General features: G+C 47.8%; 1 protein-coding gene across 4 annotated transcripts in view; it reads right to left on the bottom strand.

Annotated features, from left to right (window-relative positions):
* sptan1 (spectrin alpha, non-erythrocytic 1) overlaps window positions 1-25,953 on the bottom strand; it is a 43,473-nt gene extending 17,520 nt beyond the window's left edge. For 3 of the 4 annotated variants that reach the window (XM_080842340.1, XM_080842341.1, XM_080842342.1), the window contains exons 1-25: window positions 25,880-25,953; window positions 15,902-16,141; window positions 14,566-14,691; window positions 13,169-13,309; window positions 12,461-12,741; window positions 11,816-11,960; window positions 11,087-11,241; window positions 10,606-10,741; window positions 10,265-10,366; window positions 9,871-10,008; window positions 9,360-9,470; window positions 9,164-9,241; window positions 8,591-8,746; window positions 8,231-8,435; window positions 7,629-7,810; window positions 6,975-7,218; window positions 6,336-6,458; window positions 5,892-6,109; window positions 5,374-5,466; window positions 4,882-5,016; window positions 3,588-3,736; window positions 1,779-1,977; window positions 1,200-1,304; window positions 927-959; window positions 458-493 (exon numbers count right to left, since the gene is read on the bottom strand). In XM_080842340.1, the coding sequence (XP_080698466.1) occupies window positions 458-493; window positions 927-959; window positions 1,200-1,304; window positions 1,779-1,977; window positions 3,588-3,736; window positions 4,882-5,016; window positions 5,374-5,466; window positions 5,892-6,109; window positions 6,336-6,458; window positions 6,975-7,218; window positions 7,629-7,810; window positions 8,231-8,435; window positions 8,591-8,746; window positions 9,164-9,241; window positions 9,360-9,470; window positions 9,871-10,008; window positions 10,265-10,366; window positions 10,606-10,741; window positions 11,087-11,241; window positions 11,816-11,960; window positions 12,461-12,741; window positions 13,169-13,309; window positions 14,566-14,691; window positions 15,902-16,138 (3,528 nt within the window). In that variant the 5' untranslated portion in view covers window positions 16,139-16,141; window positions 25,880-25,953. Of the gene's footprint in view, window positions 1-457; window positions 494-926; window positions 960-1,199; window positions 1,305-1,778; window positions 1,978-3,587; window positions 3,737-4,881; window positions 5,017-5,373; window positions 5,467-5,891; window positions 6,110-6,335; window positions 6,459-6,974; window positions 7,219-7,628; window positions 7,811-8,230; window positions 8,436-8,590; window positions 8,747-9,163; window positions 9,242-9,359; window positions 9,471-9,870; window positions 10,009-10,264; window positions 10,367-10,605; window positions 10,742-11,086; window positions 11,242-11,815; window positions 11,961-12,460; window positions 12,742-13,168; window positions 13,310-14,565; window positions 14,692-15,901; window positions 16,142-22,966; window positions 23,008-25,879 lie in introns of all 4 variants that reach the window. The other variant, XM_080842343.1, reaches the window with a different exon arrangement.
* Window positions 25,954-26,383: the final 430 nt, after the last annotated feature.

Raw genomic sequence — 26,383 nt, 5'->3', positions numbered from 1 at the left:
AGGAGAGAAAAGAAGAAGAGACAGAAAGAAAAACCACACCAGTCAAGTCACCACAATAGTGCAGAACTTCAAAAACGAATTAACAGGCACCCTTACCGACCACCACCACAGTGAAAGGCTCAAACCACCAAAACGGACCACCAGCAGAGAGCATGCATTTACCATTACAACACTGAGTACTGGCACAGGCGTCTGTCTCTGAGAGTTTGTGTCTGTACTGGGATACACACTATTGTGTACGCTGCTGTAAATGTGTGTGCATGTAGTGGGAAACACACTTTTGTGTATACATGCCTATTGTGTACAGTGCAGGTACACAGAGACGACGCCACCATTGATGACTAAGTCTGTATTTTAAAAACTCATGCGCTTTTGTTTGTCTGTCAAAGGTCATAGGTTAGATGTCGGTAACTGAACCACTGGGCCTCGTGCCTAAGGTAAGAAACATCAGTTTTACCTTCCAAGGGGAGGCATTCTTAGAGTCGGCTTCATCCTGTGAAAACAAACAAAAAAACGTTATGTAGTTTATCCATGTACACCGAATAACATAAATTATATTTCTAAAATGACAGTCATGCAGTCCACCACAATCTTATCACCTGTGTGGTCATACACATGCATGTTAACACAGGTAGGTGACATCATCTACTGTGAAGTATCTTATCACCTGTGTGGTCATACACATGCATGTTAACACAGGTAGGGTACATAATCTACTGTGAAGTATCTAATCACCTGTGTGGTCATACACATGCATGTTAACACAGGTTGGTTACATCATCTACTGTGAAGTTTCCCATTTAAAAGAAGAGAGAGAAACATTCTGATAGACGTTAGTAGGACAAACATCAAATCCCCTATGGAAACCCACACCAGAGGTTAGCATAGCATGCGTTTCTACTCTAGGTACAGACTCGAGAGTTTACCTTGCCAGGTGCTGAGCCCAGCATCTCTTGTTGCTGAAGAGGGGGAAGGGGAAGGTAGTATGAGTCATCGGTATATCTGACCAAAGCATCTCTATGGTAAATGTGTACGCTGGTGCACTCTTAAGCATCTCTGTAAAGCATCTCTATGGTAAATGTGTATGCATGAGTCATCAGAATATACCTGACCAAAGCATCGCTATGGTAACTGTGTACACTGGCGCACTGGGACTGTAAAGCTGTATGTGGGGGGTGGGGGTGGGGGTGGGGTCTCACCTGGGCCTGGACCACAGCAGCCTCCTCGGCCATCAGGCCCTCGGACTCCAGCTCGGACGCCACCTTGTTGATGTCCCTCAGGCGAGACTCGTTGGCCTTCAGGTCCTGATGAACAAGAGGAACGGTTCACATTTCAGAGAGTTCCTCAGAAAGTTCCTCAGAGAGAACGAGAACATTTAGCCAAATAAAGTTTAAATTGAACCGCATTAGTCCCATCATGCTTAGGGATATAGGATTACAGAGCATTTTGTCGGGTAGCTTGACTCTAAAACCTCCAAGCTGTCTCGGCACATGTTGAGCTCAACACACACAAAAATAATCTAAAAATGTAATATCTACTAGGTCAAAACAGCTCCTGCTAAACTGAAAGCCATGGTCTAGCGTAAGCCTCTGTAAATTCCGACTACTGTAAATGACTGAGGCAGTCGGTCGTCCATTCTGGATTCAGACTACTGTATACTACTTGGTAGCAGTCGGTCGTCCATTCTGGATTCAGACTACTGTACACTACTTGGTAGCAGTCGGTCGTACCTTCTGGATTCAGACTACTGTAAATGACTTTGAGGCAGTCGGTCGTACCTTCTGGAAGTCGTCGAACTTCTTCTGGAGCACCTCCACCTGCTCCAGGTCGGAGCCCACCTCCTCGTTGGTGAGGGCGCCCTCCTTCTCTCCGATCCACTGCTGCAGCTCGTTGGCCTCGCGGAACAACATGAACTTCTTGCAGCTCTTCTCCAGCATGTCCTTCCTCTTCTCACCCAGCTCCAGCAGGGTGCCGTACCTACGAAAAGCACAGGGTTACTAACGCACAGGGTTACTACCGCACGACCAAGACTAGGGGCCTATTTACAGCGGACGCAGTCTTAGTTTGACTCCTGAAGACCCAACAAAGCCCATTTGCACATTGTTGTGATAGTTGTTGTCTAGACATGACAACTACTCTAATTGTTCTTTTAACCAGTATGAAATAATTTTCATTTGGTTTATGGTATCCATTGTAGAGCAGAAATGGATGACTACTTAAAGAACGAGATCTTTGTATCTGGTGAGCCAAAACTAGAAGAGGTTTAAAAAATAAATAAAAAAAAAACTCTTTAGATTCTGTAAATCCAGGAAACACATGAGGGTGTTCACAAACTCTACGGCACACACTGAAGGGAAGAGTAGATGGAAGATCACAACGGACAACCAACAATAATTACAAGACAAAGTCAAGACAAGGATGAGGAGTGAGAGCGCTAGCTTCTATCGCCAGGGTGAATAGAAGACTGATGGGAGATGGAGGATGCATCTGTGACACCGACGAAGGATGAGGAAGCAGAAGAACGAGACACAAGACGATGTATCACTAGATACACCACAGCGCTAGTGAACAAGACAATGTATCACTAGATACACCACAGCGCTAGTGAACAAGACAATGTATCACTAGATACACCACAGAGTTAGTGAACAAGACACAAGACAATGTATCACTAGATACACCACAGAGATAGTGAACAAAAGACACAATCGCTCTAAACAGGGTCTACAAATGAAGGAATGAGCGTCGATGGTTAGGGAGTGGATTAACGACAGTCGGGCCAGACGCGGTGGTGGATGAGAGAAGAGTGATGGAAGGACCACAGAGGAAAGAAAGAGGAGGGCAGGTCCTGTGAGGGAGGGGGGGGGGGCTGGCAGAGAGGACAGAAAGAGGAGGGCTGGTCCTGGGGGGTGGGGTGGGGGGGTGAGGGGGGATACTCACAGGTCCTCCACCTGCTTCATGCGCACAGACACACTGCACGCTTCCTTGGTTACCAGCGTTCTGACAGAGAGTGTCGCCCAGATGCATGCAGGCATTAGTGGGTTAGGAGGAGAGAGAGAGAGAGAGAGAGAGAGAGAGAGAGAGAGAGAGAGAGAGAGAGAGAGAAGAAAGATGAGGAGGGTTGAGAGAACAAAGATGAGGAGGGTTGAGAGAAGAAAGATGAAGAGGATTGTGAGAAAAAAGAAGAAGGGATGAAGAAAGGAACAGTCATTAGTTAGAGATAAGTCATCCAGAAAAAAATAGAAAGAAAGAAAGAGAGAGAGAGAAGAAAGGACGAAAGTGGTGCTTCTTTTAGGCATCTGGTGAGAGCCAACAGTTAAGAGGGTTAGGTGTTCAAAGACATGGAGGCTAGTTAAAAGTGAGCGTTTAAAGCGTTTAAGAGTTCAGAAGCACGTAGCTTCCTGTGAAAGGTCTTAGAGCGGACTTGTTGATTGGTTAAGAGCATTCAAGTATAGTATGCCTTCCTGTGAAAGGTCTTATAGCGGACTTGTTGATTGGTTAGGAGCATTCAAGTATAGTATGCCTTCCAAACACGATAAGTCTTAATAGGCACCAGCTGTGGCTAGCGGTTCTGCGGGTTCTCTTACTGGTTCTCGATCTGCTCCTGACGTAGAGCGATGCTGCCCTGCTCGTCCAGCAGGTTCTCCCGAGAGGACGACTGGGTCGGGTCCAGCTTCTTCACGTAGGCCGCGGGCACAAAGCCCTGGCGGTCGTTCACTTCCACTTTCCACCAGTCCTGTGGAGGAAAACACAGGACACGACCGGTGAGGATAGACTGGGAACAGTGCACCTTTTAATTAGTTGGTTATTATGATTATTATTATGATTATGATTATGATTATTATTATACTATTTAATCTGTGACTTTTTTATTACAAAAAAAATATTCGTACAACCTTGGCACCTGCAATAATAAACCTTTTTAAACTTCTTCTCATTACGGGAGGAAAAGTATGTGGTCTGTCTAGACTTCTGTAGCTTTATGCTATAATTGTCTTAAAACAATTCTGTTAAAGTGCAGTGCCGTGCCGTGACTGGAAGCTGCAGTGCTATCTGTTGTGTATTCATATTGCCACTACAGCTCCCATGATCCTTCAGGTCATGGGGGAACTATAAATGGGCTGAGCTCCCATCGTTCACTCTCTTGTCACTTATGGATTTTGACTATGCATTCACTGAACGTTGCGCTCCTGATGAGCCAGGCTACTAGTTAAAATACCAGTACTTTTATAGCGTCTTCTGTATCTGACTTCTTTAATGCGTGCCCCCACACGGACACAATATTATCCCTGTGCAGTACCTTGTTGGTGCTGTTGAGGGTAGGGTAGGGTAGGGTAGCGTAGGGTAGCGACTGGAAGCTGCTGTGTTATCACTGTGCAGTACCTTGTTGGTGCTGTTGAGGGTAGGGTAGGGTAGGGTAGGGTAGGGTAGGGTAGGGTAGGGACTGGGAGCTGCGGTGTTCTCCCTGTGCAGTGTTATCCCTGTGTGCAGTACCTTGTTGGTGCTGTTGAGGGTAGGGTAGGGTAGGGTAGGGTAGCGTAGGGTAGCGACTGGAAGCTGCTGTGTTATCACTGTGCAGTACCTTGTTGGTGCTGTTGAGGGTAGGGTAGGGTAGGGTAGGGTAGGGTAGGGTAGGGTAGGGTAGGGTAGGGTAGGGTAGGGACTGGGAGCTGCGGTGTTCTCCCTGTGCAGTGTTATCCCTGTGTGCAGTACCTTGTTGGTGCTGTTGAGGGTAGGGTAGGGTAGGGTAGGGTAGGGTAGGGTAGGGTAGGGTAGGGTAGGGTAGGGTAGGGTAGGGTAGGGTAGGGTAGGGTAGGGTAGGGTAGGGTAGGGTAGGGTAGGGTAGGGACTGGGAGCTTCAGTGTTATCCGTGTGCAGTACCTTGTTGGTGCTGTTGAGCAGGGTGAGGATGTCGCCCTTCTTCATGGTGACCTCGCGGGGGCTCTTCTCCTGGTAGTCATAGAGGGCCAGCACCAGCTCCTTACCCGTCTCGTCATCCGTGGGCGCCACTTGTTGCTGTTCGGGAGGAGGAGAAGAAGAACTAAAGTTACTGTGGCCGTCTCAGAACAATGCCATTAGTAACACTGTAGCCTTGAATGAGTATGAGTGTGTGTGTGTGTGTGTGTGTGTGTGTGTGTGTGTGTGTGTGTGTGTGTGTGTGTGTGTGTGTGTGTGTGTGTGTGTGTGTGTGTGTCCAGCTCTAGACTAACCCGGCAGGACATGGCCTGCTACTTCAGGGACTGGATGTGTGTGCGTGTGTGTGTGTGTGTGTGTGTGTGTGTGTCCAACTCTAGACTCACCCTGCAGGACGTGGCCTGCTCCTTCAGGTACTGTGTGTGTGTGTGTGTGTGTGTGTGTGTGTGTGTGTCTCACCCTGCATGACGTGGCCTGCTCCTTGAGGGAGGAGATGCTGCTGCCGTAGGCGCTCAGGTCAGACATCAGAGCCTCGTGCTTCTTCAGCAGAGCCTGTGGGGCCACACCAGACCGGACCAGACCAGATTAACACTCATGACATGAACTCCCATCTCCTCAACACCTTCACACTACTGTCAAAGGGGTTTACACTGATGGGTGGACTGGATGGATAGTCATCAGCTCATCTGCAATCCTGGAAGCTTAGATTCTTATTTATTGAATAATAATAATAATAATAATAATAGTAATAATAAAAGTAATAATTTAGCACACAATTGATAACCCAGTACCACAGATATTTCTTCATGTATTTGTATCTACTGATTGCTATATTGTTGCCATGGTTTTTAATCATTAGATCTGTCGAGGTCAATTCATTTATCTGATCACCTCATGATGGCCAAAGCGACACAATGCAAATAAATAAATACATTTCCTGCTCAGTCACTCTCCCTCCTCCTGTTCCTGCTCCTCACCTCAGCAGAGTCTTCGTCTTTGCCGTAGTCGGGGCTCCCCACGATGGGCTCCTTCTCCCTCATCCAGGACTCGGCCTCGTTGGCGTCGGCAAAGTACTGCTGGGCCTGCAGAGAGTCCTCCAGGTCCTGCCGGCGCTGGCCAGCCTTGCCCTTCAGGGTGTCCCAGCGGCCGTTCAGCTCGCCCAGCTTCACCTTCACTTCCTCCCCAGCAAAGTGGCCTGCCACCCAGGGAGGGAAACACAAAAAATCAGCATATAGAACACATCTTTGGTTGTATTTCCCATTAACACAGGCATAGGTGTAAGTTATGGCACTGACTCCAAGTATTACAGTTAAGAAACTCTGTCTCATTTTATCATAATAAAAGTCTAGCAAGTTGTGAAGGTACATTTTCAGAGCTCAGTGTCTAGTTGTAAAGGAGTGTGAATGGCCTGAGGCACCCACCTTCCTCCACCATGGCCTCGCCCTTCTGGCTGACGGCCTTGATGCGGGGCTCGTGTCCAGCGATCTCAGCCTGCAGGGCCTGGTGCTTCTTCAGCAGGTTCTGCACTCCAATCAGGTCTTTGCCTGAGAGTCAGAGAGAAAGGGGCAATGAGCACAAGACTTATCATGATCATAGAACACTGGAGCATAGAACACTGGAGCATAGAACACTGGAGCATAGAACACTGGAGTATTGAACACTGGAGCATAGAACACTGGAGCATAGAACACTGGAGCATAGAACACTGGAGAATAGAACACTGGAGAATAGAACACTGGCGCATAGAGCATAGAACACTGGAGCATAGAACACTGGAGCAAATATCACTGGAGAATAGAACACTGGAGAAGAGAACACTGGAGAATAGAACACTGGCGCATAGAACACTGGCGCATAGAACACTGGCGCATAGAACACTGGAGCATAGAACACTGGAGCTTGTAGAGATACTACAATCTTCCTCTTATACTTTCCTCCACCAGTAGTACAGCACACTCACATAGATCCCAATCACTAAAATATGGGCTACCTATCTATGTCACCAAAGCACTTCAAGTCCAAACACACTCAACACAGCCAGCTCTGGTGTAGCTACAGACCTCTGTTGGTGGAGGCGGCGATGGGCTCCTTCTCGCGGATCCAGGTCTCCTCGTCCTCCACGTCCCTGAAGAGCTGCTGCAGGCGCAGCGAGTCGGAGAGCTTCTGCTTGCGGGCGGCCATGGGCTCCTTCAGGGCCTCGTAGCGGGCCACCAGAGCCTCCTGCTTCTTGCGGATGTTGTCGGCGTCAAAGTGACCCGCTTCCTGGAACTGACGGGCCTGGATGGTGATGCCGTCAATGCGGTCCTGTTATGGGGAAAAAATAGTGTTTGGGGGCAGTTTGAACATTGAACAGCCTTAGATCACACATTTGGGTAGAAAGCATTTCATTAAATGATGCTTAAATGAAAATTTTAAATGAGACACTCTGAGATTCTTTGGAATGAAAAGTGCGTTAAAAATTAAATTAATTATTATTATTATGCTCTTCATACTGTTGATATCTTCATTTATTATGTTGAATTTATATACTAAAGCAGACAATAGAAATTTACAAACAAGATAAGTTACAATAAGACAAGCAGAGATGAAGACAAAAACTTGTTTTTGCCCTCATGATACATCAGTTTAGCTATAGGTGAGACCTCAGTTCGGTATATTTTACACTTTAATCAAATGATTCTAGAGCGATGACAGGTGTGTTTCCTGATCCTTACCTGGTGGGCAGCGACGTCAGCCTCCAGCAGAGCGTGCTTCTTCTGCAGGTTCTGCACGCTGGTCAGGTCCTTGCCGTAGTCGTCGGACGCCAGGTGGCCCTCCACCTCGTACAGCCAGAGCTCGATGTCCTCCACGTTGCGGTTGAACTGCTGCTGCTGGTTAGCCTCACGCAGCTTGATGCCTATGGGGAAAGACAGCACAGACCAGAGTGAGGCGTGCTTCTAGAAACATCCATCACTGTTGCCAATCCGCAGGTGCCCTAATACTCCTACCAGACATGGTTTGTAATGATATTAGCTGTTACCTGTGAAGTATGCTACAACACAAGTTTTTTTATTTTTTTTTCATATTCAAAAAAAAGAGTTCAATTTAATGGTAAACATCTATTACTGTTCTGAAGCTTGGAGCTCAAACGTCAAAATGTCCCAAACTGTGTTGTTACCCAAGACACGAAATTCAGAAATGTAGGAATATACTTTCCAAAAGCGCTCATATACTTCTACATTTGTGGTTAGGTACTATGTACAAACACTGCAATACAAAGTCTCTATACGAGGACCAAAGCCTAGACCACACCTGTCCGGGCTATGAAGTCTCTCACCTTTGAGCTCGGTGGCTTCCAGAAGCTTCTTCCACTGGGTGCTGACCTCGTCCATGCGCCCGGACACCTCAGCAGAGGCGTAGTGGTTGCCGTCGATCAGCTCCTGGCCGGACTTCTGCAGGGCATCGATGCGGCTCTGGTTGGCGGAGAGCTCGGCCTCGAAGGCCTGGTGCTTCTGCACTTTGCCCTGCAGGTTGGAGGGGTCCTGAGTAGAGAACGAGAGAAGAGCCAAAGATGAGAACAAGGACGAGGCATTGCATTGTTCACCCATGACCTCTTGCATGCCTTAAATGAAATGGCTCAAAACAAGAGTTATTAACAAGCTCTTATAAACCAGAGATGGAGCCCGTGGGGACGCACCTTGTAGGCCTCGTCAGTGGCGGTCTTCATCTTCTCGTTGATCCAGCTCTTGAGCTCGTCAGAGTCGCGGAAGAACTGCTGCAGGTGGAAGGAGTCTTCCAGGGCAGCGCGGCGGGACTGAGCGCGCTCATGGAGGGCGTTGCGTCGGCTCAGCAGCTACAGGACAATCACAGGGACAGGACGGCCACAAATTAAACTACATATACTATATATTTATATTATATTAAACTATATATACACACACACTTTATATTTATATTATATAATTACCATTACATTTATATTATATTTAACTATATATACACACACACACACACACTTCATATTTATATTATATAATTATTATTACATTTATATTATATCAAACTACACATACTAAATTAACTATACTTTATACAACATCATATAAAGTATGATCATGCCAATTAAAGGGATGGGATGGCATTCAAATGGTAATTTTTAAAAGAGATCTCTGTGTTCCAGGTCTACTGTAACCATCTGCAGTGGCTGTATCAGGCAGGGAGTGTGACTGAGGGCATATGGGTGACTGAGGGCATATGGGTGAGCACTCACAGCATCTCGGCGGGTGGCCACATCCTCCTTGGCGTAATGGTTGTTCTGGATCAGCTTGGTGGCGAACTCATCCAGGGCCTAAAACACAGGGACAGGACAGGACAGAGCAGCGGGTTAGGTTTCCCCTCAGAGACTAGTGAGCATATCATACTGGGAAGTGGTGTCACTGATGTGTCCCAGTAAGAGGAAGCCTTACCGTGATCTTCTCCTCCTGGGCGCTGAGGGACTTCTCAAAGTCCTCGTGCTTCTTCAGCAGGGCCTCCACGCTGTCCAGAGAGTCTCCCAGGTCCTCGTTCAGCAGGAACGCCTACACACACGGAACACGTTCACAACGCATTCAGAAAACGGCTTCTTATTTGGACTCTAGCACATTTATTGTATTTGTGGAGTATGCCAAGAGAACATTGAACATTTTCAAAATGTTAGCCACCAATATTTGCTTTTTAAGGGGTGGCGCTAACCACTGCACCACATTAAGCATCAACCTGCAGCGATCAGTTATCAGGCACTTCCTAAGCGGAGACGCTAACCACTGCACCACGTTAAGCATCAACCTGCAGCGATCAGTTATCAGGCACTTCCTAAGCGGAGACGCTAACCACTGCACCACGTTAAGCATCAACCTGCAGCGATAATGTATCAGGTACTTCCAAAGGGGTGATCTTAACCACTGCAGCCCGTGAAACATTATGAACCATGGGACTCACCTCCTGTTTGCTCATCCAGTTGTCCACCTGCTCCGTGTCCCTGTAGAAGAGCTGCAGGTCCATGCACTGCTCATACTGCTGCCTGCGCAGCTCCCACAGCTCCAGCAGAGACTCCTTCTCCTCCGTCAGGATGCCCAGCTACACACACACACACACACACACACACACACGCACGCACATCAGACACACACACACACACCAGACAGACACACACACACCAGACAGACACACACACACACACACACACACACACACACACACACACACACAGAGACACAGAGAGAGAGACACACAAACACACACAGACACGGACAGGTGAGTTTGTGGGTTTACATACGACAGTGGTTTGAGGTGTTACAGGTGTTCGCAGATACACAGAAGAACACACGCATACCTTCTCTTTGACCTCTTCAGAAGCGTAGTGTCCGGTGTTGAGCAGAGCCTGCCCGGCTTCATCGGTGGCCTTGAAGCTATCCTCATGAGCGTCAATCTCTCCCTGCACAGAAGAGACACCCATATCTCACAAACAGGAACACAAATACACACTGGAAGGATTACTTAGCACCAATAAGAACAATAAATGACCAAATGTAAATAAAGTTCTGTAAGTAAAAGTCAAGTAAAAGTTCAAATGTAAATAATCCGGTCTTCGAGTTGTATGATTAGGTATGGCTACGTTCTACTGTAGGCAGAGAACAGGTGATCTAGTAAAGCTCTGGCGGTGAGTTTCTTTACCTTGTGCTCCTGGTGGCGGTCGAGCAGTGCCTCGGCTCCGGCCACATCATTGGCCAGCTCATCAGCATTGATCAGGGCCTTCATCTCCGTCACCCAGCTCGTCAGGTCACGGAAGTCAGCGGTGAAGCGCTGCAGCCTGGGGGGAAAGAACAAAGCAGACGGTCAGCTCTATACCATACAGTACAAACATGACGGCAGCCAACCTACTCAGGGATGTTGTACAGCTGTACCATATGTCAACATCGCAGTGCTAAGAAAAACTGACTGACACTTAGTTTTCCGTAGCTTTGTGATGTTCTCTAAGTACTTAAAGTAGAAAAACAAGCGTTTTTTTTCTTCTTTAAGTTAACAGTCTTTTTCACTCGCACCCAAAATCACCTTTATATAGGAAAATATATCTCTGAATGAACACTGTTCAGCTGTTGAAAAAAAATTGCTGTTGAGATGCGAACTGTGCGACTGGACTCTGACGAGGACGCACCTGTAGGAGTCGTTGAGACGGGCGTGTCGCTCGGCGGCCAGGGTGCGGATCTGCTCCCAGTTGGTGATGAGCTCGTCCCGCTTCAGGTGGATCTGGGAGGCGTTCTGGGGGTGGGTCTGCTGCAGGCGCTCGGCCTCGCCGCCAAGAGTGTTCACCTGAGCACCGAGAGAGAGGAGACGAGGAGGTGAGGAGAGGCTCAGACCACACTGTAGTCACTCAGGAGGCTGATATTTTTTATATACAGAGCATAAAAAGCTTTTGGAGGTAAAGGGATTCTTGTGACTTTCTGTAATGTTGCTGAGGACCGCTTTTGTAATGAACTCATCTGTAAAATGTATAGTTGGGATATGTTCAGCATGTAGGAGTAAATGTTTGTCCACACGTTTCAATGAAATGATGCAGGTATTATACAGGAGTTAGGCAGGAGTCTCTAGTAAGTGTTTTTCCGCAGTGAGTGATGCAGTGTGTGCAGTCTGACCGCAATGAGTGATGCAATAAGTGATGCAGTGTGTGCAGTGTGTGCAGTGAGTGATGCAGTGTGTGCAGTGAGTGATGCAGTGTATGCAGTGTGTGCAGTGAGTGAAGCAGTGAGTGATGCAGTGTATGCAGTGTGTGCAGTGAGTGAAGCAGTGAGTGATGCAGTGTATGCAGTGTGTGCAGTGAGTGAAGCAGTGAGTGATGCAGTGTATGCAGTGTGTGCAGTGAGTGATGCAGTGTGTGCTATCTGACCTTGTCCTCCAGTGCAGCCAGGTCCCTCTCCAGGCCCTCGTGTTTGCGCAGCAGTGCCTGAACGCTGGCCAGATCCCGTCCAAAATCATCCGACGCCATCAGCTGCTCCTTCTCCTTGATCCAGCTGATGGTCTCATCCACATCCCTACAGACAAACACAGATTTACAATCAACATCAGATGTCACTACTCACTTGTTTAAGAACTTACCCATCAAACCTTCCTTATTGATTCCACCCTGCTATATCTACACCTCAGTTAAACCTACTACACATTTTTGTAGTTTTAGCCGATTCATTAGTATTCTTCATTAATCTTCCATTACCAAACTACAACAATGAGAATCCGAGCTACGCAGGTGTGGATGCAATTAAAACTGTTCTTTAGTTTCCTTGGGCGATGTAAGGAAAATCAGTTTTTCAACTTTTTCCCTCCCAAGAGAACTGAACATGTTCTCTCAGCCCGAGGCAAAGCCCCATGGCTCCTCCTCTCCTCCCTATCTTTCCTTTTATCGTTTCCTAACTTTCCTCTCTCCTTTTTTACTACTTTTTTTCTCCTCTCTACTGCCCTCCTTCCTTCCCTTCTCTTCTCTTCTCTTCTCTTGATGCCAATTTAAATACCGCAGATGAATGAAAACTCGGCGTACCTGTTGAAGCGCTGCACCTCTGCGGCCCCGAACAGCTTGCCCTGCCTCTGCTGTGCCAGGCCCTTGAGGCGCTGCCAGGCGGCGTTCACCTCCTCCTGCTTGCGCTGGATCAGCTCGGTCTCGGGGTGGGCGTCCTGGGTCAGCCTGCCCGCCGTCTGGTTCACGTCGTTCACGCGCTCCTCGTGAGCCGCCAGGTCCGTCTGGAACTCCTCGAACTTCTTCTGCAGAACCTGCACATGCTCCAGGTCCTGACCCAGCTCCTCGGAGGTGACGATGGCCTCCTGTAAGAGACAGACGGGCAGGCGGGAGGGAAGGAAGACACAATGAGCATGTGAGTGGCTTTTAGTGCAGTCGCATCCCTGATGTAATTAGACTAATCCATGCAATACATCGCACGGATGCAGGCCATTACTATTCTGTGCTTTACAGAGACTAACTGGCTGAAAACTAAAAATAAAGTATAAATAACCTAAATGTATAAAGTATAAATCACCTAAATATTAAATATTAATCACCTAAATGTTAAGTATACAATTAAGTTAATAGTCTCTGAGGAGTCAAGTGTATTAAGCTTTACTGTCCAAATATTACCCTAAAGAATCTGCTATAGACGTTAAAATAAAACATGACTTGGTATGAAAGAAATGGGGTTTAAATGTGGTGCTTGTAGCCAATTTCACATCAATCCGCCCGAGGGAAGCGTCTGACCTTGTCGCTGATCCAGTCGAGGGCATCCTCGCACTCGCGCAGGTACTGCACCAGCTTCTGGGCCTGCAGCAGTCGCACGCCCTTCTCCTTGGTCTTCTGCAGCAGCTGGTCCCACAGGCGGTGGAGCTCCTCCAGACGCGTCTGAACACACGGGGGGGGGGGGGGACAGGAGTTAGGACACATCTCCTTTCCTTCACCACGGAGAGGAAGCTGGCTAGCCAACTGCCCTACTAGGCTTAGAGGAGGAAGAGGAGTTAGGACACGTCTCCTGTCACCGCGGAGAGGAAGCTGGCTAGCCAACTGCCCTACTAGGCTCAGAGGAGGAACAGGAGTTAGGACACATCTCCTTTCCTTCACCACGGAGAGGATGCTGGCTAGCCAACTGCCCTACTAGGCTCAGAGGAAGGAGAGTAGTACAGCATAGGACAGCGGTAGTCTATGAGAGAGGAGTCTGCTTAATTATGTGTCATGGTGGTTTAATTGGGGTGTTCAGGGCTATACCACTTCTCTTGTAGACCAAATAATTTCTTTACCAGCCTGTGAGAGATGGAAACAGACCATAATACAGGGAAAGACAGACTGAAGATGCTAAAGATTCAGAAGGGTCCTATACGAGTTGAACTTCATGCAAGAAAGCAATTGCACTCTCAAAAGGTCATGAATTCTACTGGTGGAACAGAGAATTCATGCCATCACAGCAAATCAATGTCACCACAGGATAGAATCAAGGGTAAAGATGTTGAGTTGTAGAGACAGAGTTGAAGTCACAGCACTCAAGCACCTACAGGGATGTAACTTCCAAAATTGACACTTGTTACTATGGGCCGCTGGGACGTCCGGTAGGGCGTGAAGGACTGAACCAGATGGGAGGGGTTAACAAAACACTGACATCTACTGGAATGCTGCTGCTGTAGTGCTTCATCATCATCATCATATATTTGAATTAGCACAAGGAATTTTACTTATTTTTAAACAAAGTAAACAAAACTATTTGAAGAAAGCAAGTCTAAGCCAATGTGTGTGTAGGTGTGTGTGTAGGTGTGTGCGTGTGTGTAGGTGTGTGTGTGTGTGTGTGTAGGTGTGTGTGTGTGTGTGTAGGTGTGTGTGTGTAGGTGTGTGTGTGTAGGTGTGTGTGTGTGTAGGTGTGTGTGTGTGTGTGTGTGTGTGTGTGTGTGTAGGTGTGTGTGTGTGTAGGTGTGTGTAGGTGTGTGTGTAGGTGTGTGTGTGTCTAGGTGTGTGTGTGTGTGTGTGTCTAGGTGTGTGTGTGGGTGTAGTTGTGTGTGTATATGTAAGTATATTACTGTATATATGGTTATGTATTTGCGTGCGTGTGTGTGTGTGTGTGTGTGTGTGTACAACCGTAAGCGATCTGCATGAGGAGGAGTGTAAGGCCTTACCCGGATGGTTTCGGAGGCAAAGTGGCCCTCAGAGATCATCAGGTTGCCCGTTTCGTCCAGTTTGATGATGGCCCCAGCATTGGCCTGCACCTCCGCTTCAAAGGCCTGGTGTTTCTGGAGCTTTCCCTGAGGGCAGACACACACACACATCCATGGACAATGAGAACAAAATAACACCCTCATGATAAAAGCATCAACCACCGATATCATGGATACTAAAACAGCAGCTATTTATTTAGATGGGCTATCAGTTCATAGGGCCTGGCGTGGTCTACTGTAAGGGCCTGGCGTGGTCTACAGTAAGGGCCTGGCGTGGTCTAGTGTAAGGGCCTGGCGTGGTGTAAGGGCCTGGCGTGGTCTACTGTAAGGGCCTGGCGTGGTCCACTGTAAGGGCCTGGCGTGGTCCACTGTAAGGGCCTGGCGTGGTCCACTGTAAGGGCCTGGCGTGGTCCACTGTAAGGGCCTGGCGTGGTCCACTGTAAGGGCCTGGCGTGGTCCACTGTAAGGGCCTGGCGTGGTCCACTGTAAGGGCCTGGCGTGGTCCACTGTAAGGGCCTGGCGTGGTCCACTGTAAGGGCCTGGCGTGGTCCACTGTAAGGGCCTGGCGTGGTCCACTGTAAGGGCCTGGCGTGGTCCACTGTAAGGGCCTGACGTGGTCTACTGTAAGGGCCTGGCGTGGTCTAGCGTAAGGGCCTGGCGTGGTCTAGCGTAAGGGCCTGGCGTGGTCTAGCGTAAGGGCCTGGCGTGGTCTAGCGTAAGGGCCTGGCGTGGTCTAGCGTAAGGGCCTGGCGTGGTCTAGCGTAAGGGCCTGGCGTGGTCTAGCGTAAGGGCCTGGCGTGGTCTAGCGTAAGGGCCTGGCGTGGTCTAGTGTAAGGGCCTGGCGTGATACATTTTTTTATATGTGCCAAAGGCGATTAACTTGAACGAAAAGCTGAAATATTGTATGAGGCAACAGCACAGTTAAATATTACCCACGCCACATTCCTTCCTCAGACTTTGAAACTCTAAAGCCCGCGACTGAGCAGACTTCTCATGTGTTGCACATTGGACCTTCACCCCCTGTTGCGCTTGCGTTCCTCCCCCATCAATATAAAATAAGAGAACTGCACTCATGCTTGAAGACTTGAACGCAACTTGAAACTAACATCTGTGGCAAAATCGCTCCGACACTTTCAAGTCAATTCTATTTATGTAGCGCCAAAACAATAATATTGTCTCAAGGCGCTTTACAGAGCTCAGTGCCTGGGCCCCTGTTCATTATAATCATTATAAATGATTCTGCTGCAACAATACTCTCATGCACTCTTATGATTGACAGCCTGCCTCCGTGTCTTACCTGCAGGTTGCTAGGGTCCTTGTAGTTCTCATCGGAAGCGATCTGCAGCTTCTCCAGGATCCACTTCTCCAGCTCGTCGGCATCGCGGCGGAAGAACTGGAATCGGTACGAGTCCTCCAGCTTCTGCCGGCGCACGGTCGACAACTCCTTGAAGCGCCGGTACCGGTCCAGCACCTGCTGCCGGCGCTCCTGGATGTCGTCGGCCGTCTCCAGAACTTTCACCCCGCTTGCGTCCATCTTCTGTAGAGGGGAGACGATACAAAGGAAGTGAGTTACGAAATGAAAATGAAATAGAGCTTAGAAACACGACACCTAAATAGATCTAAAGTGTGTACGCGTGGGCGATCGCTTACACACTGACCACACTGTGGCCCAGAGGGAACCTACATGTTTCAAGCTCCTCGAAGCAACATGCAATGAACACACAACGGGGAAAGAGCGAGAAGGTTTACGGCTGCAGTAGCTCTTCGATGAACAGATTATCTTTGCGTGGTTCAAACAAAATGGCCGAGGATTCCTCCAGCCATTCCTGTCAGGTGTATCAGCGGAACAGTCACGCTGTCGTGATCACAATCCCATCTCTTCACATTCTAGAACACTGAGGCGGGGGCCATTATTTACATGAGCAGAGGACAACGCTAAGCAGAGGGTGTGGGACAGCATTGTAAGGGTGGTGTGTGTGTGTGTGTGTGTGTGTGTGTGTGTGTGTGAGTGTGTGTGTGAGACTGGGGGTTAGCAGTCCAGCTGACGTTTAGCAGACCCCCGGCAGCTGAGCACACCAGGGGGGCCTGGCGGAAATTCCACAGTGAAGCGCTGGACAAACGCTCTCCGAGCACAAAGAGAATGCTGCCGTCAGCTCCCAACCCCCCACCAACACACACACACACGCACACCATTCCCTGTGGTGCCAACCCCCAACCACCCCCCTTTACCAAAACTATCGACCGTGCTCTCACCAGTCCCCCACACCCCACATGTCTCCCCAGCCCCGGTCCTGTCTGCCTGAGAGAGAGGGAGCCACGCTGGGCTCAGCTGGGCAGGCTACTAGAGGTCAAAGCATTGCACTCCAGAGAGCGTACAGAGAGAACAAAAAAAAAATTCTCCTGAAGACATGTACAGGTACAGGTACTGACAGTACAAAAAGTATAGGCCTATATATCACACATCAAAACACACCTGTTTAGGCAGGCCTATAACCTGTAAAGGTCCTGCCAACTGAAGTTGTTGCTGTATTATGTATTATTCAATGTTTTCACTGTTGTAAGGCGACATTGGGTTTCTTGAAAGGCGCCCTATAAATAAAATGGCTTATTATTATTATTATATATATATTTCAGTGTTGTTATTGATATCTTATCTCTAGGCTATGCTCCACAGGAGGTGACATCACAGGCCATTAGCTTGGCACTGTTGTCAGGTGGTGCTCTAGTCTAGGGGGAACTGTGCAGTGAAATGGGACGTTTCACCCAATGACCTTCAGACAAGGTCTTCCCAGAGAGGACCCCAGCCACACCTTGCTGCCCTTCCTGTGGCCGAGAGGGCAGCTGGCTTCTGGGATAGTCAACCACCTGTGAGACTATTTTGGTGGGGGGGTGGGGGTGTGGGGTGTAAAGCAAAGTGCCAGTCATGCCAAAGAGCCTGTCTATAGAGCTGTGGCTCAGACACTCCCAGAAATACGTGTCCTACTCTACAGTCTGTGAAATACATTTTTCAGACCTGTGTGAGATTCTCATGGGGGGTTGTCTGGTCAGCGAGATTGATGGTGATGGCACATGAGATAATAGGAATGGTGGCCCAGTTCACTCGGACTGCTCTGTTTGGACCTGACACATAGCTGACAACATCTGAAGCCATTTCACAGGGTTCTGTGACCAGCACCTCGGGTTGGGATGAACCCGTCAGTGTGAAGGTAGGTGTGACCTCAGACGGGTTCACTCTGGGCCTCACTGATAGGGCAGATGGTGTCTAATTGTGCTTTGTGTTTCTACTGTAGCTGATATCCACAGCTTCAAACTCAGGCCACTTAAAGGTTCATTAACTAACTCCATACTGAATGCAGACTGTGTAGCGCCACTGATTAAATACAAATGACTTCTGACATTTTAGACTAATTATATATTTTTTTCTCATTTAAGAGATAATAAAACTTTAAACACTGACAGAATATTAACATTTCACTGACTAAGCATCAGGAAATTAAAGCTTAAGAGCCGTCAGGCAAGGCCAAGGTCAGTGACCAGAGAGAGATGGAGAGAGAGAGATGGAGAGAGGGAGAAAGAAAGAGAAGGATGAATGGACGAGATGAGACAAAGAAAGAAAAGGAAATGGGAGGGGGGGGGGGGGGGGGGGTTAGCCCCTTCTTCAAACAGACAAACACAACCAGAGGGGGCCGGCTTTACAGTCATCCACACACAGCCAGTGACCAAAGAGAGAGAGAGAGAGATGGAGAGAGAAAGAGAGAGATGGAGAGAGAGAGAGAGAGAGAGAAAGAAAGAGAAGGCTTTACAGTCATCCACAGCCACTGCCAGTGACCAGAAAAAGAGAGAGAGAGAGAGAGAGAGATGGAGAGAGAAAGAGAGAGATGGAGAGAGAGAGAGAGAGAGAGACAGAGAGAGAGAGAGAGAGAGAAAGGAAGAGAAGGCTTTACAGTCATCCACAGTCACTGCCATGGCCGGGGGGGCCAGACTGGATCAATGAAAACCTTTGTTGCAGAGGGCACGAGGAGGAGGAGGAGAAAAACAAAAGAGAATGAGTGGTGGAGGGAGAGAAAGAGAAGAGTGCATGAGATCGATGGAGAGAAAGGCAGACACTGCATGAGGTGGGGTGAGAGCGACTGTCACAGAGAAAGAAACTCAGTCTGAGCAAAAGAGAGAGAGAGAGAGAGAGCGAGAGAGAGAGAGAGAGAGAGAGAAAAATGGAGCGAGAGAGAGAGGGGCAGTTTCCAGAGAGATTCCATCCACTCCATCACAGAGTGGATCAGTTGAGTCAGCAGCAGCAGCACTCAGCATCCAGGAGAGAGCTGCATCCCCATCCCCACCGTGAGTGCTTTACATTCCAGCAGGTTCCATTAACCTGCCTGCCCAGCACGTCCTGCAACCATCACCCAAATCACAACAGGCCTGCTGCCCGTGCAGCAACACATCCAGGGAGTCCGTTATGAAGCGGGTTATAAGCAGCCGTAGCCCATCACTGGACTGCTTCCCTGAGCTCCTCTCCAGGCACTAGACCCTTCATGGTAATAACGCCCACCTACACAGGCACCGAGCCATGGCAACCAGCATGAGGAGAAGCAGGAATAAAATGTGTGCAAAATGGTGGAGGAGAACGGCATACACAGCCTCCAATGCTCTCCAATCATTTCACCCTGCTACATTTTCTCCCCCCACAGCAGAAATAAAGGGTTGATCGCAAACCGCACTCCAAAAAAAAAACAGACACAGATGTGCAGCCATCTACAATAAAACTAAACGCATAGTCTGCCAACTTAAAAGCCGATTACAGCAGCCAGTGCAGATTCCATCGTGTTTACAATGATGGCTCTGCACTGAGCCACCCCTCCCCCACCTAACCTTGCCCACCCACCCACCCACCCACCCACCCACCCACCCATCCTGTCCCATCAGCCCCTGCTCTCGGCTGGCATCCTGGGGATTTAACAGCAGGCTGTGACCTGATTCCGGCCAGATAGTGGTCACTACAGATCAACATGGAAACTTGACCCTCTCTGGCAGATTGATGTCAACATTAGCCAATGGGATATCAGTTTCTTCTTAAAAGGGAAGTTGTTGTTTTTTTTTAAAGAGCTCCACCCTCCTCTGGAGGGCCGTGTCCTGTGTCTTCCAGAGGACAGGCTGTGGATTCGTGTGTGATGTCATCACAGCTGCATGCACAAGTCCTCGGCTGGGCGTGACACTCAAGTCAACGGGCCTCATGACCTCAGCGGTGATGCAGAGGAGCTGGGAGTTGGGACTCCCAACTGCAAAAAAAAAATCTGTCCAAGTCCTTCCAAAGTGTGGACTCTTCTGAGGTTAATGATTTCAAACTTCATATGGGTGTGTCCCCAGAAAAAGCACAAGTGGAGTGGTCTTCAGCGCCCTCCGTAGCTACACAGCTGTACTTAAAGATAGCGCCTTTTCCACTTGGTGCACTCCACCAGATAACACCATCTCCCTCCCACTGACTTAAATGGCAGCCCCTTAAGAAGCACCTCTAGAATATCTTACACTTCTCCCCCACTTCTTCCTCCCCTCACTCTCCCTCATGTACACACACACACACACACACACACACACACACACAAAACCTTTCAGATACTAACCCTCTGCATTCCACAGCAGTCGGTATGCACATGTGTGCAGACTGCCATCTATACTGTTCTGTGCTGTGTTGTGTTGTGTTGTGTCAATACACTACTACAAACTGTGAAGCGAGAGAAGCCACCTTGTAGCGGTCAGACCACAGGCAAATGACCGCATACCCACACGACCACAGGGGTCGACTTCAAGCACCACTTCACAAACCTAACACACGACTAACAAACAAAGGCAGCCAGCTGACCGCAAACCATCGTATGACCAAACCAAGGAGGAAACAGAACAAAAACAAAACTCCTTTGCTTTCTTAACACCAGCTGCAGGATGAAGTCTTCGTCTCTAAGCATGTTCTGTCCCTCCCTTCTCGCTCACTTTCAACTGAGCCATTTTTAGATGCGGCACACTTAGTCCCTCTCCATCCCAGCAATCAGGAGGCCTATTTCCCAGCCCATCCTGATAATGAGATCTGTGGTATAAAAGACATGCCACGGATTCTGTAGGAGAGCAGTGGAGGTATTTATAAATCCCAAGAGGTGTCAAGGGACACATATAACTGCAGAAGTATGTCGAGCAAGGACGCGAGACAGTGCGAGCAGTGGGAGGGGAGAAGACACTGTGTGAGAGTGTGTGTCTGTCAGAGAGAGAGAGACACAGAGAGAGAGAGAGAGAGAGAGAGACAGACAGAGAGAGATGGAGAGAGTCAATTATCCTACATCACAATGCGACATTGTCATTCCATCCAAAGATCTCAGCAGAGAAAATGGAGTCAGAACAGAGAACACACCCAACCTGCAAACACAAATTCATAAAGCCGCTGCTGCTTCCAAACTAGCACAACAACTCCTGATGCGCCTAGCTGTGTTACTGCTTCCAAATGAATGTACGAGTCCCTAAAGCCTATCACAGAACCTCTGCTTCACTCCCACACAAGAAGCTAGGGGCGCTGGGAAAATCAGATGAGGTCACGTACGTTTCCATGGAAACACATCTGTTATCAAGGAGGTTGGGAGGAGGGGAGGCAGCCATGACGACAAAATAGGGGAGGATGCAGAGCGCCTGTGGAATTTACAGGAAACGGGTGGGCCGTCTCCGAAAGGGCCTCAACGGCCAAGACACGTTTGTGTGAGCAGAGAAGAAACGACGCCCGTTCAGCGAGAGAGAGAACACCAAGAGAGAGAGAGAAGACAGGGAGAGAGAACAGAGAGAGAGAGAGAGAAGACAGAGAGAGAGAAGACAGAGAGAGTGAACAGAGAGAGAGAGAGAACACACAGAGAGAGAAGACAGAGAGAGAGAACACCAAGAGTACACCGAGAGAGAGAGAGAAGACAGAGAGAGTGAACAGAGAGAGAACAGAGAGAGAGAGAACACAGAGAGAGCGAACACAGAGAGAGCGAACAGAGAGAGAGCGAACAGAGAGAGAGCGAACAGAGAGAGAGAGAACACACAGAGAGAGAGAACACAGAGAGAGCGAACAGAGAGAGAGAGAACACACAGAGAGAGAGAACACACAGAGAGAGAGAGCACAGAGAGAGAACATAGAAAGAGGCCAGTGCCCATTCTCTGAATCTTCCCTTGCTTAAACCATCCCTACATCACAGGATACGAAGAAGTAGCCAGTTTAGTCTGTAGTCTTATGTGTAGGCCCATATCAGCCCACGCAAGACTCTCCTTCCTGCCCACACTCACTGCTTTGGTGAAAGTGCATCTACTCCTCACGTGCCCCCTCCCCTCCAGGGTAAAATATCCTGTCAACATTCAATATTGATGAGCCGTAACTGCAGAGGACGATGCCATTGCTGTGCTTAAAGCCCCATCTCCGACATCTTTCCTCTGGTTTATTTCTGAAAAAATGGCCCATCTAAAAACAGCACATCTGGGAGTGAATCTCAACAAAATGGATGACGCAGACCAACGACGTCAACGAAAGGGCTGAATTCTAGAACACAGTGTTGAACCCTACAGCCTCAGCTTACTGAACACAAGCTTTAGTTTTCTTTCTCCATGTTGTGTAATAGCTGGGATGTATCCAGTTCTGTTTTGATAAAACACAGCAACCTTTATCATGCAGGAATCCCACCAGTTCACACAGCCACACACTCAAACCCATGCAGAACACACACCGCACTGGATTCATGTGACTCGATCATGATGGAATAGGGACATCATAAAACTATGGCTGTGAGCAACATTGCCATAGAGCTGAGTGAATCCAGGCATAAACATGCTATAAACAGTTAAAACACAGCAACACTTTTTCTTTTTGATATGTATTGTTCACTATTGTACTCTGTGTGTCTATCTAATTTTAACAGATAGGCCAGTGAGGTGAGCACCACGCAAATCTCATATACGGCCTTAAATAGGACAGGATTTCACTCATCATTCATTCATCCATCTTTCTCTTTCCTCCCTCTGTTTCTGTCTCTGTTTCTCTCGCTCCATCCTCTCTGCACCGCAGGCAGACGCATTGCCCCTGCAGTACACAGGCCGTGTGGGGAGGCAGCCAAGGCCCAGCCCAGCCCTTGCGTCTCTCGGTCTGAACAACAGCAGCAATACAGACACACACACACACACACATCACTGGGCTGGAATGTACTTTTCATAGGGCTACTTCCTGCTCCCAACATTCCAGAACCTTCTGACCATTCTTTACATCCCCAGCCACTCCACCCAACCTACTGCTACAAAACACTGCAAAACCCATTCAAACAAACAAACACAAACACAGGGACACGCTCATGCCACACATTACCTTTAGTTTGGGTTTAATAAACTTGGACATGGTAACAGGTGCTAGGGGCACAACATTAATGTACAGTTAAAAAACATTGATGATTAAGTAACAACAACTCAGCATTTTCATTGGTTCAACTGAAAAAAAAAAAAAGTCAACCAGGCTTAATTAGCCTAAACATGCAAAGAGGCCAAACCATCAGACATAGAAGTTAAAAGAACCACAAGAAAGAACAGCAGACGCTGTACAAAGCCACCCCTCAGACACACACACACACACACACACACACACACACATCACCGGCAATGGCAGCTCATTCACTTCGTCGCCCACCTGACACAGACATGGCAGAAGTGACAGCACGGGAATGGCACTCTGCTATGGGGACACTCCCAGGCAGGCAGCTAAGCGAGCAGCAGACGGCACTGGCTAGGGTTACGGGGGGGGGGGGGGGGGATGCAATGTGATCCAGAGGGGGCATGCACTCCCTACAATGACACACTAAGAGCTACTGTAAGTCACTGGCCCGAGCTTCACATTCCACGGCAGCCAGAGATAGTCTTCCACAGACTGGCAACGGTCAAATGGTTTCACTCACGCCAAGCGCGGCTTTCAAGTAACTAGGCAACACAATCTATTCAAATGTGATTAATTTCACAGCCTGGTGCTCAGGGCAATATAACAGAAGAGTGACTGTTGCAATATAGGCACTTTAATACGGTTTTATGACTGGACCCATTACATATAGGCTACAGCACATTTTTAAACAAGGAATGTTAAGGGCGTGTTCTTCCCCGCTTAACTTTTTGAATAATAAGACCTGGGACATAAGACTTGCATAATATATACTTTCATATACCTCCTTACTAGTTTGCCCATTGGAATGACATACTTTATTGCTGACTCTAAAGATTAAGAAACACGAGGACCACTTCTGAGGTGTCTGAAGGCTTCCATCTCACAGCTGGAGGAACACACCCATGTTTCTGTTCCTCACCTACACCAGCGTGTGTTCAGTCAACCACAATGAAAGTAACAGGGTGACCGGTTAAGAGGGTTGTTTTTAACGGTCTCCTCATACATACTGAGGTTAACTAGGTAATTGTGGAGGTGGGTACAGGCACTGTGCTCAAGATGCTGCGTAGTTTCTCAAAGTGGTGCTAAATAACAGATGCGTCATCAGGGACCAGAGACAGGCTCCATAACACCAAAGCTAATTCTGCGGAGAGGCCCAGCACCCAGAATAGCCCTGTGATTTGATTATCATCAGAATGATGATTCTGGCATCGGCGGAAGGACCCGCCGCAGGCTCTTAGAAAACTAAAATGTCAAAGGCCTCTGTTTTCTATATCCTAGGCAACCTACAAGAGCCTACATTAAGGCCCAGATGACTGAGGATGAATGCTAATGACAGTACACAAAAACGAGAACTTTCCTGCTGACAGTCTTCAATTGGAAGGAATAGAACTGGGTGCTTTGGCAAGACACAAATAGTTGACAGAGGTCGCTGGCATAAAACATACTGACGGACGTTGTTAAAAATTTTACACTAACGAATGGCATTTGCATTTGTGAAGTGCAAATGATGATTACGGACAATTGTGATTGTATCACTCTGATCGCTCCGTTGATGTTACCTACGTTACGCACACAAAGACAAGTCAACATTATCCATACATCTTTGTCACTTAAAAGGTAAATGCTTAGGATGAATCTGCCCTATTACATGGTCTGGACATTACAATCAAAAGCCCACAAATGGAAGTGTTTAACGTTAAGCCTCTTTGCAAGTAAACCCCACCGTTCATCTGACTAGACACTCCTGCACAGTAGACTGCACGTCAAATAGATCCCCCAGGTTCGCCATTGTAGCAACGCTGACTAAACAAAAACAATACGCTGGTAGTAGACTGATTTATTGTAATACGCTGACATAGTTCAGACAGTATATAGATATTGCATTTGCTTGTTAAACACTACATATTCTCACTGTTGTTCACATTAAACAACGGTGGCCTACAACACTACGTTATGTCTTTCGCTTGTATCCATTTGTTCAATGACATTCCATTTCGTCTGGCGCTGGGTGGGTCCACAGTCGAAATGTCTCTAGCTAACGTTAGCTTCAACAGAGGATTGCTGTGCCTTCATAACTACGAAAACTAGTCCGTTTCCAATAAAATCTTACAAAATTGCAAAAGACATTTCTCACAAATAACACATATGTCGGAATGGTCATTTCCAGTAAGTTCAACCGCTACCACCAAGCTAACATTATCTAGCACACTAGCCAAGACACCAGTCGGTGTAACGTTAGTAGCTACTGAAGCTAACGTGAACGCCCTGGACAAAATATTTTCCTGGGGAGTTTAACAATGACAACTACGCCGGACACTCAGCACCTAAACAACCTGTCAGTGCGTGCATTAATAGCCTGCACTAACCAAATATACTTCCGAACGCCGGAGATGTTGAAAACATAACCAACGAATACAAAATGCCAACCACGGACGTACCCGCTTGTTGTCCTTACTGGTACTAACCCTGGGCGAGTGATTTTAGTGGGGCAAGTGGTGGAAGGAATACTCTAGCTAGCTGTAACTAATTCCTGAAAAATGCGTGCATACATACTCATTTTAGTTAACAGCCATAGCCACATGAAAATGAATGTTGCACGCATTCTGGTCATATAAACGTTGTAATAGATTTATCTTTCCCTTAGCGTTATATATTAACCTCAGTAGGCAATAGAGCTTGTGTTAGCGTGACAGCTAGGTAGGTAGCTGGGAGCTCGCTATCAAGCTAGCTAGCAAACTGTAAAGCAGAAAACACTTCAAAATCATTTTAACCGATCCGAACTTTAAACATGCATGTGTTGCTATAGATGCGCTAAAAGTATTCAATGTTAAAATATCGGCGCAATAACAATACCTCTTCAATGTAGTTTACTCTGCTTACTGGGACTGGATCAAAACGGGTGGCAACCTCCCCGAATGAAATAGCTGGTGGTGGCGGGGGAGCAAATATAATACCCTTTTCGCGAGGGAGTGACATCATACGCCGCAGCAACACACCGAACGTTTGTCGGAAACGGACGGAATAAACCGAGTGCCTATGCAAAGGACATAATTCACTGAAGAAGTTAATTACGTTGATGCAGCATACAATATCGATAATTTACTCAACCCTAACCCTATTCTAAATCATTTGGTTCATCGTCATGATCATGTCATGATTATGTCATGTTATTGCTCAAAGGTCGACTCTTTAATGTTAAGAACTCAGTTGGCCTAAGACAGGTCAAAACTCTTTTCATAGGCTAAATACTTTCAGATATAAAGAAACGCACATAAATAATAATGCTCGTGTTAGCTGAATAGTTTCATCAGGGCCAGAACATTGTTCGTTTAATTCCTGGTCGTATTGGATCTGTTC

Source organism: Sprattus sprattus, assembly GCF_963457725.1.
Source record: "Sprattus sprattus genome assembly, chromosome: 7".
Classification (NCBI taxonomy): Eukaryota; Metazoa; Chordata; class Actinopteri; order Clupeiformes; family Clupeidae; genus Sprattus; species Sprattus sprattus.
Note: the sequence above shows the minus strand (reverse complement) of the source record. Positions and strands in the feature narration are given on the sequence as shown.